Below are 16,415 nucleotides of genomic sequence, written 5' to 3' on the forward strand. Positions count from 1 at the left end.
TGGAAAGTTAATTTAGAAAAACAGTGTAGTGTATCTGGGTGAGTGCTGGATTGTTCTTCAGAAGTGGGTTTTAGCTCTCCCTGGCGACATGATTGATTTTGGCCAACATCTCTTCATCTCTAAAGTGGGCATGTTGGATTTGGTGTTCCTTAAGGTGCCTTTTAGTAATACTTTGTGGCTCTGAATTTAAATTATCTCCTTAGCTTTTCTCCCACAGCTCTGCCTAAGATTTTTATATTGCGGCCCTGCTAACTCATAAAGATTTTTCACATTTTCCTTTGCCTACAGGGAATTTAGATGCCAGAGATTGTTGGACCAAGTGTTCTTTGTCCCCTTTTGTCCTTGCTTCTTGCACCTTACTGGGTTCACAGATGTAGATGGAAAAGTATAAACATTCCTGCTGACATACTGTTTCTGGTAACAAAAGTGATCACTATTTTGTTGCCCTGTCTAATAAGTTTAAAAACACTGCAAGTACTGGGGTGTTTATTTTTAAAGTTTTTTAAATTTTTAAGTATAAAAAAATCTTTGAATCTGTATCCTAGAAAATGTTTACCTTTCAGTCCATCCTGAATATTCATTGGCTTTTCAAAGACTCAATAAAGCTAGGCTGGGCAGAGAAGCAGAAACCACTTCCCTGAGAGATACCTCTCTTTTCCAGCTTAGTGTAGCGCCAGTTCCCACTTAGAGAAATATAGAAGAACCCACAGTTTCGGCACTTCCAGGGAAGGCACTAAAGTACTGCCTGGGAATTAAGTACACACATCAATCAAACTGATAAGTTTTATCCCCAGTTAATATATAATAAAATATTAACAAAGCCAAATCAAATGAGTTTTTAGTTTGGCTATATAAGTGGAAAGCAATTTTGAGGTCTGTTGCATAAAGAATTCCAGTTCCGTGGTAGGGTAGCAAATAAATGGGATTGGGGGCAGGGTGACAAGAGGGGAGATAGATAAATCACCCGTTATTATCTCATTGCTATCAAATGTGGTTCTTTAAGGCCAATGTAGTGGCTTTATCAGGTTTCCTAATAGTTGAATTTCAAGACCTGCTTAAGAAATAAATAGGTATGAATATTAGTGAATAAACTTGAAGGTGCTGTCCTGTAATGTGAGCAATTTGTAGTAACTAACAATAAGGTCCTGTAAGAGTCCAGTGTTGGTTTTTACTTAATAAAATATTTAATCATAAATGTCTGAATTCTGAATCTCCCACAGGAAGGCATTTCCATGCCCACTGACAAGAATAATTTAGCAGTTTCATAGTTGAGCGCTTAATTACTCATAATTGTGAAGGGTAAGATGTGATAAATTCTTCCTCGATGGACATACTAAATATTTTAACTAAGTAGATGACTTAAAGTAAATTAAGCTAGTGAGATCATTTAAAATTACATTGGTTAAAAGCAGTTTAAGGAATGTATTAAGTCCGGCGTACCATTAGATGATAATGTGTGTGTGACTATTTCTGCTGTGTGACTATGAGCTGCACCGTTGGGATAGATGGTAGATTTTTGTAAATGTGGTTGGGAAGTAAGTATTAATAAATTGGTGGGATTTGTGGGTTTGTTTTCTTATGTTTTGCTTGAGTCACTAATGAGGATCCTTAGCTTGGTGTAGAGCTTGGTTAGTAGAAAAATGTGCTATGTCCGTTTGCTTGGTGTGAGTTTTTGTGCTATATCAGGACAAAGTAAGGGACTTGACAGTGAAGACTCTCCATTGAACCTTGTTGGTGTCTTTTTTTTTTTTTTTTTTTAAAGATTTATTTATTTATTTATACAAGCACTGGGCACAGTCAGAAGTACGGGAGGGTGAGAGAATTCTCCAGAGCCTGAGCGGGGAGCAGAGCAGGCAGAAGGACCGAAGGACACTGCTGAGGGGAGCAGCGGGCGGCAGGAGAGGTCTGCGCGCCATGTGGGACCCTCCTCCTGTGGCCGGGGAGCAGCCGGGGATCAAACCGGCGCCACAGAGGCTGCGGGCAGCTTCGCAACCCAGCGCCCAACCGCTGCGCCACCGGGGAGGCCCTTGTTGGTGTCTTCTTAAGGGAAAGTGACCTAATTTATATAGTAACATAGGCAGCAGTCAAAAGGTAGAATAAAGAAATAAAGATACAAGCAAAAAGTATTTGTGAAGTGCTCTGTTTAATTTCTGAATTAGGAGGAAACTTACATTTTGGACTAGAGGAAACAGGAAATCAGGTACTTTAGGAGTTAGCTGATTATGTCACTGCAGCAACAATTGGTTCATATTGTAAATGGCTCAAGAGCCTCCTGCTTACCATCAGGGAAGGTTGAAACAACTTATCTCATTAAGTTAAGCTTCTTCCCTTGAGTGTCTTATTTAGCTTTACTTCTCTTAATTCTTGTTCCCTGGTGATTTGGGTAAAATGTCTGAAAGCACTAAAGGTAAAAGGTTGAAGCAATCCCAAATTTAATAATCTATCACCTTTCTTTAGTGTAGTTGAGTGCAATTCCCTGAAGTTCTTAGCAAATTCATTAGAAGACAGCAAGTCATTAAAAGTTAATAAGAAACTATTTGTTTCTGTGAGTGTGAATAAAACCACTTTATAAGTCTGACATTCTTTTCTACTTATAAAAACCTTGCTTTTAGCCAATTTCCATTTTCTCTGTCTCTCTAGGTTACTCCTAGACGGGGCGCCTCTGATAGCAATCCACAAAGCCAGGTATTACAAGAGAAAAGATGGCTTAGCTCTGGGGCCTGGACCCTTTGTGACTGCTTTAGAATATGCCACTGACACCAAAGCCACGGTAGTGGGGAAGCCGGAAAAAACGTTCTTTTTGGAAGCATTGCGAGGCACTGGCTATGAACCTGAGGAGGCTGTCATGATAGGAGATGTAAGTAGAAGAGTCCAGATATCCAGCATCACCTGTCATACTGGGAAGAGCCAACTTTAAAGCACTGCTTCGTAACACAACATCAGGTCACGCTAAGTGGCTCCCTCTCTGACAGTCTCTCCAGTAGATGTTTAGTGGTGGTCTTCTAAAGAACTGAAGCTTTGATTACTTCCAACATTCTTCATAGTGTGATACAATTAAAAAAACCATTCAATGCAAGTCAATTAAATACTTTATATCTTTTTGAAGAAAACCTATAGATTTTTTTTAAAATATTACTAATGCAGGGAACAACCTATACTGAAAGAATTCTACCATTATTGATTTCTTTCTTAGAATATGCTTTGTGGAAGAACTTCCCAGTATGTCACAAATAGCTAAACATAGCAATTACTTCAGCCCTGCGAGTGGCAGGACTGAACCTGGGTGGTTGGAGGCTCTAGCCGATCACCTCCAGCCCTGAGCACCTGTCGGTTCACCCCAGTTTACTGGGCAAATATTTTTCTATGTGCTGTGACAGGAAGAGAGCTGGGACGTATAATGCCATGTGGAAAACAGCTAGCAAAAATTATATGTCAAGTTTAAATTATATTTCAAGTTTAAATAATTCCATCCTAATAAGCATAAGCCTGGAAGGGGCCTATTGAGATTGTCAGAGCTCCTCATTTTACAGACTGGAAAGTTGAAGCCTACAGAGGTAAATCTCCATGCCTAAATCCTCACAGCCAATTAGTGACACAGCTAGAAGCCAGGACTCTCTCCAAAACAAACTACAGATCCATGGCATTGTTAACTTGCAGTGGTGCAGCAGTGTCAAGTCCTCCTGAACTAGTCTTCCTTTCCTGTACCCATTCACCTAACACTGGGCCAGATAATCATTGGACTGTTTTGAGAATCATCTCTTCGGGCACAACTTTCTCTTTTGGCAAGCCTTTTGCTGACTCTCTTAGGCAAATGTGTACTTGAAAAAGTAATTATCTGAACCTTGAGACTTGAGAGTTCTCTATCAGGAAATCCTGGTATTGGGAAGGGTGGAGAGGGAAGGGCATGAGATGGCAGCATTCGGCTGCTTGGAGGGGATACAGGCAGTTGCCCGGGAGAGAGGTCGTGTCCTTGTCTCTGTCCACTCTGCCCCACCTCCCTGCTTCCTGCTTCCCTCATCTCCCCTGCTTCGACAGGGCAAGTTTAGATGCAAAAAAAGGTTTTAAATTAGGCCTTGAAGGAAGATTTTTTGATATTCTGTGTCTCATTTCCAAGACTGTTGTTGAGTAATATTAAAAGTTTTTAGGTGGGAGAACTTTCCTTTGGGCACAGTTTGAATAAATCCTGCTTATGGACATGAGATGGCAGGGTTGAGTTTCTTGCTGTTTCTTCCACTCCATGCATTTTTATTACCTTGCATTTATCCTCACAGTCAACCAAGTTTGTTCATCCCTTACTTGAGAGAAGATCTCTTTTCAGGTTGATCTGTTACTCCTAAATGTGACTTGAATGTCAGACAGTCACAGAATCTATTTAAATATAGTCATTTGACTGGATTCCACCTGTTAGGGTTGATCGGATGCAAAGTAATGACAATAATTAGCAGCAGTAAACCTATATTCTGAATATAGTGCGTTCTCTGTCTGTAGCTGGATCATTCACCTTAAAAGTTGCCAAAAGGATAGAATGATTTTTCCATGATCTGTTTTAAGAAAAGATAGGTATACCTATGGCAAAACATGCTCTTTGCATTTGGTTATTGGGGTTCATACTCTCCTATACACCTTATACCTCTATGATATGTGCCTTTCCAAATAGTATGCTGCCTTGGACTTAACTCTTGTTTACATTCTCAGAAGAAGAAAAAAAAAAATCATTACAGGTAGCCATTTCAGTCTAACAAATCATAGCAAACAGTAGGGTTTTGTTGGCAAGCTAACCAGATACGTTGGACTAATTGCTTTCTTTATGTTTTTCTAGGATTGCAGGGATGATGTTGGTGGCGCTCAAGATATTGGCATGTTGGGTATCTTGGTAAAAACTGGTATGTATGTTCTGAATAAGCCTTCTCTCAAACAGATTGGTAGAACACACAGTTGCTTAAAAATCAGCCTTTGCAGAAAATACCACTTCTTCCTTTTGGGCTTTGCAAAGCCCAAAAATGAAATGAGCTTGGGCTTGCAGGGAACAAAGACATCATGGGGGACCCATGCTGTGCCAAACAAGGGAGATTCGAGCTCAGAGATAACTCAGAGATAACTACACACACTTGATGGTTCATGTTTATATGATTTTCTAGATATACATATCAACACATTGGAACGGGCTAAGAGACCATTGATTCATGGTAGTCTTTACTTTTCGTGCCAGTTGTAAGATGAGAAAGTTGATCTCTTTAGGAACTGGCCAGCTAAGTAATCTAATAGTTTAATCTTGGTATTAGTATTGGCATTTTTTTTAAAAAACACAAATCTTTTTTCTTATCTTTTCTCTATGTTATAGGATCTAATTTTTTTTATTTATCTCTTACATCATTGTGTATTCCCTGTAAAATTCCTGCCACCCGTGAACCTTCACCATAGTCCCTTGTGCTCTTCTCTCCCCTGTTTTGATCCCTTTTCCTCCCCTCCTTCACAGGATGTCTCTTATTTATGGTTACCGGCTAGTCTTTTTTTTTGTTTTTCCCCCTGATCCCTTATTTGGTTTCCCTGTATTCCTCCTATAAGTGAAACCATTCTATATTTTTCTTTTTCCTTCTGGCTTATTTCGCTGAGCTTGATCGCTTCTAGCTCCATCCATGTTGCTGTGAATGGCATGGGTTTATCTTTTTTAATTGCTGAATAGTATTCCATTGTGTATATGTACCACATCTTCTTGATCCAGTCATATATTTTTGGGCATTTGGGTTGTTTCCATAGCTTACCTATTGTAAATAGTGCTGCAGTAAACATAAGGGTGTAGGTTATCTTTTTGAATTAATGTTTTTGTGTCCTTTGGGTAGATTCCTAGGAGTAGAATTGCTGGGTCATATGGTAGCTCCATTTTTAGTAGTCTGAGGAAGCTCCACACAGCTTTCCATAGTGGTTGGGCCAGTTTGCATTCCCACCAGCAGTATAGGAGAGTTCCTTGTTTTAGGATCTACTTCCTGTACCAAAATAAGGTGTACTCTATGTGGCCCCTCAAAAAAATTAAGGGAAAGCAAGGAATTAATTGGGGGAGGACTTAGCCAATCCAATGTTATAACTCCAGTGGGCTGGTTAAGTGTCCTGGGTCCTGGTCCCAGCTCGTTCTGTCTCTGAAAGGCTCTGGTCAACGCTCTTACCTCTTTGGGCCATTTAATAAGGAGGGTGTTAGACTGGTCCCTTCTCGTCTGACAGTATATGAATCTATGCTATTTTCCTGTGGGAAGTGATTAATAAAGCCCTTTCAAGGTAGTAAAAGAACAGGCATGAGAGTTATGTGTGAGGCTGAAAGCTGTTGCATTGAAAGCTTAACAAACCTTCCAGATACCATGAAAAGATCCCCCTCATACTCTGTCCCTGCCAGACAGCACTAGTTATACCTGCTGAGCTTGAAACTATTAGCACAGGGGTAAGCATGTCAGCCACAAGTCTTGTCCAGGAATTGTCATTGGACTCATATTAATCCAATGGCCGATAAGTGGTCCATTGATGGCTCTGTGAGCTCATTTGCTTGGTTTCATATAATGGTAGTGAAATTATTTAATGGGCTATTCATTATAGGGAATTTAAACATAACATCACAGAAGAACTACCACTGGGAAATATTTTATAAAAAGTACATCTATTCATGACTATGACACTTGCTTAAGAAAATGTGGTTGGTAAAAACCATTTGGAATTGAAAAATAGAAACAAGAAAGCTTAGAAGCAGCTAAACTTGCATCAAAAGTATTTGGCAAGACCATATATTAGCAAAGAGTTGAAAAATCAGTGTCTGCTCCTGCCAGGGATCAGTGTGGAAGCACTGAAACCCTGCAGATAGTGACACCAGTCACGCTAGTATTAACAACGTTTCTTTTCAGTCAAAGTGAACATCACCATTGTATGAACATTACTGCCCATTGATGTCAGCCAAAAAAAAAAAAAAAAAAAGAAATTAAGAAGTAAAGCCATACTCATCCTCCCCCATGTCTTTATTTTCGATTTCCTACCAGCCCCCATTTTCTGATAACTGCTTTTGGGCTGTGTGTTATTCCTAGGAACACTGCCTTTTACCCTTTCACTGAGTATCAAAGCTGAGCCTGTGCCAGTGTCTTGTAGACCCAGCGCCCCTGGTTGGTCTGCATTGGCTCTGCCCTCTTTATGACCATCCCGTCATGGAGACATTAAGTTAGTCTTAGGGAAGCAAAATGCAATTAGACCTGAAATATGTGATTAGTAAAGCAACTAAGTCCAACTCTTAAAAATTGGCCCATTTTGTTGTTTTTTTTTTTTTTTAAAGATTTATTTATACAAGAACTGGGGTACAGGCCAGATGCACAGGAGAGTGAGAGGATTCACCAGAGACAGAGCAGGGAACAGAACAGGCAGACTGACTGAAATACACTGTTTAGGGGAGTAGCGGGACAGCAGGAGAGGTCTGCCTCGCCATGTGGGTTGCTCCCTGGCTGCCGGGGATCGAACTCGTGCCTGCAGAGGCTGTGGATTGCTTCCAAGTGCGGTGCTTAACCCCTTGTGCCACCAGGGAGGCCCTACTGGCCCATTTTGCACTGTAGGTCTTTGGTCAGGAAAAATCCTGGGGGGCGGGGGGGTGAGAAAAATTCCAAGTATGCCTGCTATTCTGGAAGCATGCAGAACAGCCAGCATCATTGAAAAATGAAGAGCAAGTAGAAAGCGCTAGGTGTCCTGTGTTGAAAATTACTAGAAAGATTTGAATTTATAGTCACTGGTAAGTGCTTTTTGTGGACATTTAAGCAATTTTGTTTCTCAATGAGTAGCACATAGGTGTTCAATATACATTTGTTTAGTGATCTGTTAAAAAAAGACTTGACTAGTCTTCATCAGAATTAATTTGTTTAGCATGTAAAACAGTCACCCAGAAAAGATGGGGTCACTCTGTTATCAGCAACCTCCCGTGTTCTTTCGCCACTCATCTTCCACCCGGGAGAGTACTGACAGCCGCAGCGCAGAAGTCACGCATGGTGATGACTGGGCTTCATTCACTCAGCCAACATTATCAAGCACCTGCTGTATGCCAGACAGTGCTGGAGCTGTGAACGCGCACACACACACACACACACACACACACACGGTCAGGTAATACTCTGTAGAAACCCTACTTGCAGGGCCAGGCTAAGCAAAACCCTTGTCTCCATGGCTAAAAAAATTGCCTTTCACCTGCTTGCCCTTACACCACTGGACCCGGGATAGGTTGTATAGCAATAGGTAGTCACTAACTGAACCCATGACTCTAAGTACAAACCTTGTAGTTATTCTTCATAGGACTTAAGCTTGAGGAAAACGCTAGCAGTAGAGTTCGCTGCATGGGCCACCTTGAGAAGGCAGCAAGAAGACAGGAGGCATCTCCCCACCACAGGGCAAACATAGGGAATAGGAGGGGTGTCCAGGCTTCTTGTTTGCTGGGCAAAGCCTCCCAAAGTGGTAGCTGGAGAAAATGGGAGGAACTGTAGAAATTGGTAGGTCCGGATTAGGCAGGATATACTGACAAATGAAGAATAGATAGCAGAAGTCACAGAAGAGGAGAAAGAGAAAGTACAGAGGCAACAGTGGTGGCTGCAGGGCCACTGGCCTTCCCCGAAGCGGTGCCGAAGCAGTGCTCCGCGTTTCCTTCCTCCCCCTCCATCCTTTTTCTTTTTCTTCCTCCCTTCTCCCCTCTCTCCTTCCATCTTTTCCTTCTATTCTTACAGAAGGTGGTGGTGGAGTGCCCACCACACATTAGTCATTACGTCAGGCGCTCAGGATACAGTGGGGAATATAACAGTCAGGAAGGGGGTGTAATTTGAATGGAGGGTGGGGTGAGACCTAAGTGTGGGGACCTAAGGTAGTCAGATGAGGAGAATGGGAAGGGGGTGCCAGAGGTAAAGGTTCTCGGAAGAGCCAGATGCAGTCTAGAACTGCAGCCTAGAGAAGCCGCACGTGCCAAGGTCACCAGGGTGCTGGGGCCCATGACAGAGGCCTGCTAGGCAGGAATACAGCTGTTGACTTCTTTCTGGAGGGCGTTGGGACCCATTAAGGGTGTAATTGGGACCATGCCTCTTCTGACTGTAGTTGCCAAAACTCTATGTGTGGACTGGTTCCTCTTCTGTGTTGGGGTATTGTGTCTTGAATTCCAAAGCCCAGGGAGAGGTAAGCAGTGCCTGCCCCGCGATGCCCTGCTGCGCAGCCTGTCCTGCCTGGCCCAGCCTGTGAGCATCCATCACTCTTCCTTCATGACCCCAGGCGTTCGCACTTGCCAAGTCCCTGCTGGGCTGCAGCACACGCTGTTTCCAGTCACCCTCAGGAGCCCACAGGGCTTCTGCCCCGTGGGTCTGGGCTTCCATTTAAAAGCATTGATTTAATCACCATTCCTATCTTTAGGGCTGGTGGGGGGAAAAATTTCCATCAACTGTTCAGATTCAAAGGAAACCTTAGCTTGTCAGGTGACCCAGTACCTGTGAGTGCCCATTGCGAAAGACCAGAGGGCCTGGGAAAATGCTGAATGTGATTTTTCTATGAATTGCCTCATTGCATCCTGACGCCTCACAAAAAGATGCTTTGGGAGACGCGGAGCCCCCAGTTCTGTAGTAATTGTGCACTGGTTCTGGGATGGCCCAGATGCTCCAGGGTGTGATTAATGTGGCATTCTAGCAGTAGCCTCTGTTCACTGGCTTCCACTCTCATTGCAGGGAAATACCGAGCAGCAGATGAAGAAAAAATTAATCCACCTCCTTATTTAACTTGTGAGAGTTTCACTCATGCTGTGGACCACATTCTGCAGCACCTACTGTGAACCGTTACGGGAATTGGAAGCAACTTGAAACGCAGCTTTTCATGGTCCGGAATGAATCCCCCACCATCTCAGTGCCACGTAGACAGACACAAACCATTCAGCACTGATCACGGGTGAACCCTCTGTCATTGTGCATTAATTAGGAAGAAGGGTATTGAATTGCAACCACTAAGCCTTGCTAATCCCTTTTGTTTTATTTTTTAAAAGAAGATGAGACCCAAAGAAAGGGAAAACAGAGATTTTTATACCATTCCTTTTAAAATATTCATTAGGTTAGGCAGGGCTGGGAGGGAGAATCTACTGCAGGGAGTCATGTTCTCTGCTGTATCCTCACTAATAAGGTGGGGGATTCAGATTGTGGACGATGGTGAATGGTGTTTTTTAAATTATAAAGCAGTGCATTGAAAGGTGCATTAAGCTGTAGTTTTAATACTGAATTCAACTGTGAAATCCATCACAAGTGCCAAGTGGAATACAAGAGAGAAGAAGCAAAATAAATTGTCCTTTAGCCCAAGTGATTGAGTGAATTTGCTTTAACTGGTGTTGAAACTAGATTATCTACTGTGTTATTCCCAACACGAGTGACTTCTTTTTTCTCTTCATTAGCTAGAGATGACTAATTTAAATTTAGAACCTGATTTTAATTTAAAATAATATTTCCATTAATAACCTATTCATTGTAGATACCTATTATACTGTGTAACAGTTGTTTTGGAAATTTTATGTAAAATTAAAACTATCAGTATTTTACAGATGTTTTAATTAGACATTGTTATTAACAGGAACAGTGCAGAAACTAAAATCAAGCCTTTAATGTCTTATAGACCATGCATTTTTGAAGTTAGTGTCCACCAGGGTCCTATTAACTGTACATTTGCAAGATTTCATTATTTTTGCCTCTGACACTTTGGGAAAAATCTTTTAGAAGCTATTGGGACAGATTCAAGCTTTTATGTACTTGGTTACTACAGCTGTAAAATGAAATCTCCTCTTGTAGCATGGATTATTCTTCTCGTGTAAACCCTCCAAAATGAAGGGAACTAAGTAGGTAATGATTTTCCTAGTGCATTTGCATACTGTGATCATCCTAGGCCTTTGCAATTGTTTTACAGGGCTCTTGGGCATTGAATTATTAGCATGTAATTGTACATCATTGTAGTGTTCACCTTATTGAAGCACACACTGATGTTAATGAGCTTCGGGTTTTGATGCTTGTTTAGAGATCAACTTGGTCTTGGATGGAGGAAGCAAAACTAAATAAATGGCATCTCTTTCTCTTGGTCGTTTCGTGAGCACTGTGTTCTTGTTTTTGCCAGTGCCCCAACTTAGTGCTTAAACATCCTTGATTAGAAAGGGTGGATGACCAGGACCGACCACCACCTCAGACCCAAAGGGTGAGTGGAGTGGCAGAGAACATCGACTTGGGGGCAGCCAGCGCCTAACAAGCCTGTGACCTCGAGTGAGTCACCAAGCCTCTCCTGCCTTCTTTCCCTTATGTGTAAAGTGGAGGTAACACAGTAGTGCCCACCACTGGGCCTGTTGTGAGAGGTAAAATACACGACCCACACTTCAGATACTTAGAGTGGAATCGGGCAAACGCTAAGTACCATGTGTTTGTGATGCTGGTGGTGCAGGTATATGGTGCAGGTATATTGTCTGCATTTAACAATATGAAAAGGGTTGGTAAAATTCATCTCTACAGTCAGTTCAGTGGGAAAAGTCCTCCTGAGAATTAGAAAAGATATCCTACTACATTTGAACTTCCTCGGGGCAAATCACAGAGTGACGCTCAGTGTTCAGCAGAGAATGCTATTTAATGCCTGGGGGGGGGGGCCCGGGGGAGGGGGCCTGTTACCTGGATTCCTGGGTCAGTGATTCCTTGGCACAAATATTATTGAGTATTTATTTCCTAGTTGCTACCTGCCATACTGGGATCCTTATAATCAAGCCTATAAGAAAAGGATTTTGAGTTGAGCCTAGAAGAACACACAAGACATCATGAAGATTCCAGAGTCCCTCTGTGATGCCCTCCTGACTGCAGGGAGGAGGGTTGCTCCCAGTTGTGCCCATGTAGCACTTGTTAGAGGGAATTTAGGCCTCCATATGTCGCTCTTCCCATGAGGCAGAGCTTTTTTATATCTGCTATAACACAGGCACTCAGCTCCTGAACCAATAAACTCTAACTGTAAATATTGTAGGAATTTAATGCTAGAAGGTCTATCTGTGGGAAGGAAGAGAAAACAAGTTTCATTTTAGACTGTTGCCCCTAGGGGAGCCCTGCAAAACACTTGGAAGTATTGGAGCTGGTGCTCTGGAGACAGGTGAGAGCTAAAATGAGGAAGTTGACATCACTGATGGGTCTGGAATGAGAGACAGACAGAGACACAGGACCAGGTGAGATCACCTGAGCGTAATAGACCCAACCAAGAGAAATCGCTGCTCTTCTTTCCTCCATTTTAGTTTAGCCCTATGAGCCATTCAGATGTTAGTTTGATATTTTATTTGCTTAAAAATTATCTGGGCTTGCTAACTGACTTGTCCAGTGAGCTTCATGAGGATGACTAAAAACCTTGTTTTATCCAAGTTACTGGAAACATTCCCAGCTCAACTGGTTGGTCTGCTTTGGGTCTCACGGAGGAGATTTAATGACTAAATAGCTAAAGGACTTTATTTTCCAGTCATTGCATGGAGGAAAGTTTAATTTAATCCAAATGAGGGCACTGATTAGATGCCTACCAGAACTTGGAACAAAATGACAGGAGTTAACTCAGTTCAGTGGAACACAAGGCGGAGGTGGGGGCTAGATGATCTAGAGCTATCCTTGAGGACATAGCTTTTGCTATAAGCCTGTCCCGGGGTCATAAAAGGAACTAAGTGACCTCACTCTCTAAGTGACAGCTCCATCAAACAGCCGGAGCCATGGATGTCAGCCATCCCTTTGCCGTGACAGTGTCATTACTTTGTCCTTAGTCGCACATTTAGAAATCACAAAAGGGCCTTCCCGGTGGCGCAAGGAGTTAAGACACAACCTATGAAGCTATTCACAGCCACTGCAGCACGAGTTCGATCCCTGGCAAGGGAGATACCCACATGGCACGCAGACCTCTCCTGACTCGCCCACTGCTCCCCTCCCTCAGCAGTGTATTTCAGTAGATCCTCCTGTTCTGCTCCCTACTCTGTCTCTGGTGAATCCTCTCACCCCCCACCTCTGGCCTGAATCCCAGTTCTTGTATGCATAAATAAATCTTAAAAAAAAAAATTGCAATAGCTTGTTGGACAGGAAAGTGAAAAACAAAGCTGCGTTGGTGTGTTCAGCTCGATTTGGATCGATGGTGGTTCTTGTAGGATGAAACTGAAGTCCTTGGGCACCTATAATAAAGAACTTCTTAAACTGCACTGATTTGTATATTTCACTAAAACACCCTGCCTCCTGCAGTAGAACTCCTTTTTCATTAGCGCTTGTTTGTATAAGGCTGTTTGTGTTACAGGTTTCTTTTGCCGTAATTCACAAAAGCCTTTTTTGACATAAATAATGAGGCTTTTGCTGACTGTGTATTACATCTCTGACAGGACTTGTACAACTACCTTGAACTTATCTGAGCCTTTTGAACTGTTGGATAAATTTCCATATGCTTCAATCTCCCAACTAGAGTTCTGATGTTAGGAGTTGGAGCTGCGTTCTCCTGTAGTCCTTAGTGCTTTACCCACAAGGGGGTTTGATAAATTATTTTCTCACACACATCAGCCAGTGAAACACAAGAATCAATGTGTATGGGGGGGCGGGAGGGGAGGGATTGGGGTCAGAATGGGGGGGGTTGCAATTGTATGGGGGAATATAAAAATAAAATTTATTATTTAAAAAAAAAAAAGAATCAATGTGTGTGATGTGAAGCACTGACAAAAGTAAGGGATTCAAAACTGACTGGAGGGCCTCCCTGGTGGCGCAGTGGTTGAGCGCTGGGTTGCGAAGCTGCCCACAGCCTCTGCGACTCCGGTTCGATCCCCGGCTGCTCCCCGACCACCGGAGGAGGGTCCCGCATGGCCCGCAGACCTCTCCTGCCGCCCACTGCTCCCCTCAGCAGTGTACTTCGGTCCTTCTGCCTGCTCTGCTCCCTGCTCTGGCTCTGGTGAATTCTCTCACCCTCCCGCTCTTCTGACTGTACCCAGTGCTTGTATAAACAAACAAACAAATAAATAAATAAATAAAAACATGCCTCTATTAAAAAAAAAAAAAAAAAACTGACTGGAGCTCTGCCACCTTGCTCTGGTTGCCCTGGGAAGAGCACCAGGCTTCAGGGCCGTAGCATGCTTCCTGGAGGGGCAACCAGAAGCAAGGTGCCAAAGCACAGAGATTATCATCATTTCAGCTGCATGTCACTTAATCAAACAGTTTTGAATACCTTTGTTTTTTTCACAAAAGAGGTTGTGTGCATTCAGCTAAGTGCTCTGGAACTGTAATCACAGCTTTTAGCCTGTGAAGCAAATAGAGTGCCAATTAAAGAACATCTCCATTCAGAGGCCATGAGAAAAGTAACACGCCCTTGGTGCTAACATTTGAGGAGGTTAATCAGACAACAAAACCCTTACACTAGTCATACAATGAAGATCTAGTAAGTGGTGAAGAAAGAATATAGCAAATGGATGAGGTTGGAGTTATTTTAGATCAGTATGGTCCATCAGGGAAGACTGATGTGACCTTAATGCAGGCACTCACTATAGTTGCCAGTACCCGAATATCAGGAGATTTCAGTGCAGATCAATTACTAGTTTTCCTAGGGAGACTGAGAGATCTGGCAGTGTTGGGTCCAAATCTCCACACACTTGTTGAGTTAGAGCCGAGTCACTGCGGTCTCTGGCCTGCTATAGATCATCCAGCCCCCACCTCTTCCTTGTCTTCCGTTGAACTGACTTAACTCCTGTCATTTTGTTCCAAGTTCCGATAGGCATTTAAGCTGTGCCCTCATTTGGATTAAGTTAAACTTTCCTCCAACAGACAAGATCTATATCCTTCTAAATCTAGATATACTTTCAATCCACTTTTTAAAAAGTAACCAGGTATACACAATAGATTAATCAGATGTGCATGTTTACCTCTCCAGCCTCCGCTAAAATAACAGTAAAGGAATAAAGGGGTGTAAGCCCATAAGGATGACCCATAAGAGAATGGTAGAGGGGAGATTAGTGGACAAGAGGGTACAATAATTTGGAGGATGGAGAGTGGCTGGAGTGTTGGTAACTAAAATCAGTGTCAAGAAAATACAACCAGAATTCATCCTATAGGACAACCTCAAAGATTCAAGCTTAAAGGTATCCTAGGGAGAGAAGTGACATATGAGGCAGGGTTAACAAGCAAGGAATTAGTTAAAACCTGGTTCAAAAAGGGGCTCCAGAAACCTTCCCTACCTTGCACAGCCAGAGGAGCACCCCCAAGTAAGGCAAGAGAATTCCATCCTCCAAATGCCTATAGGAACTGAGGCCGAAACAACACGTGCATCAAGTAAGCTGAGTGGAAGCAGTTACCCACACTCCATCCACTTTCCTCCAGATTATACCCTCTTGTCCACTAATGTCTCCTCCACCGTTCTCTTAGGGGTCGTCCTGGTGGGTCTGTACCTCCTTTATTCCTTTACTCTTAGTGGAGGGCCAGTGTGAGAGGCGAGGCTGAAAGCAGGGAGTAGGTACACATGTTATTTTATGGGAGCCTCTGGTTCTCTGCCCATTAAAACACCAGGACTAGAGGGTGTGGGCATGGAATTGAAAGTTTATCTGATGTGCTAGGCCATTGGAAAATAATACTGATGGGTATCTGGCAGATCTGAGAATGTGTTGCCAAAACAGGATAAACAAAATGGAAGATGAAGCAGTTATTAATTCCAGGAAGGAAAAAAAATCACAAAAATGGAAATATTTTGATTTGCTAGTTGGTTCTGCAGTAACCAATTGTAGGGCAAGTGTATTCATCAAGGCTTTTTGCACCCCTAGCCTCTGGCTATCACCTGCAGCTTTGATGGTGTTCATTCAGAAGGCGCATGGGCGCAGGGCACCCAGGCCTACAGTGGACACGTGGAGTGTGCGTGTGGGCATGCGTAAGTGTGCACAGCTGAGCCTGGAAGTCAGGGCTATAAGGGCAGCGTCACTCAGAGACAGGAGGACGGCTGCAAGAGGATGAGATGTGTGACTACAGAGAGGTGAGACCGCCAGAGAGAGCCCAGAGAAAGTAATGATACTTTGGGAGATGGGGGGGGGGCGGGGGGATTGGGGTGGAGGGGCTTGGTTGCTGTCAGACTCCCAGGCCCCCGGCCCTTCCTTGCTCCTGGTTGCCCCACTACACCACTATACAGTCTTTGTAAAAATACTTGTTACTGAGTGAACCGAAAATCCTCACATAACTGGGGTGTGGTCGGGATGGGCAGAGGCATGAAAGGGCTGCATTGCATAAATTCACATCAAGAAATCAGTAGATAATGTACAAAACTGATAAGGACAAAGCCATGAAGATAAAAGCATAACCTGGGAACACATGCATAATTATTTGGAGACTAACTTTGCAAGGGAAAGAAGAGGAGAAGATTGAATATGTGGGATGGAAGTATTGCAGAGATAA

General features: G+C 43.0%; 1 protein-coding gene across 2 annotated transcripts in view; it reads left to right on the plus strand.

The window, feature by feature from the left end:
• The window catches only part of HDHD2 (haloacid dehalogenase like hydrolase domain containing 2), a 35,091-nt gene extending 23,472 nt beyond the window's left edge, over positions 1–11,619 (plus strand). The window contains exons 5-7 of one of the 2 annotated variants that reach the window (XM_037508555.2): positions 2,641–2,857; positions 4,820–4,883; positions 9,708–11,619. In XM_037508555.2, the coding sequence (XP_037364452.1) occupies positions 2,641–2,857; positions 4,820–4,883; positions 9,708–9,811 (385 nt within the window). In that variant the 3' untranslated portion in view covers positions 9,812–11,619. The remainder of the gene's footprint in view (positions 1–2,640; positions 2,858–4,819; positions 4,884–9,707) is intronic. The other variant, XM_037508559.2, reaches the window with a different exon arrangement.
• The last annotated feature ends 4,796 nt before the right edge of the window (positions 11,620–16,415 follow it).

The sequence above is a fragment of the Talpa occidentalis genome, unplaced genomic scaffold, assembly GCF_014898055.3.
Source record: "Talpa occidentalis isolate TD23 unplaced genomic scaffold, MPIMG_talOcc4v2.1 talOcc4.13, whole genome shotgun sequence".
Lineage (NCBI taxonomy): Eukaryota > Metazoa > Chordata > Mammalia > Eulipotyphla > Talpidae > Talpa > Talpa occidentalis.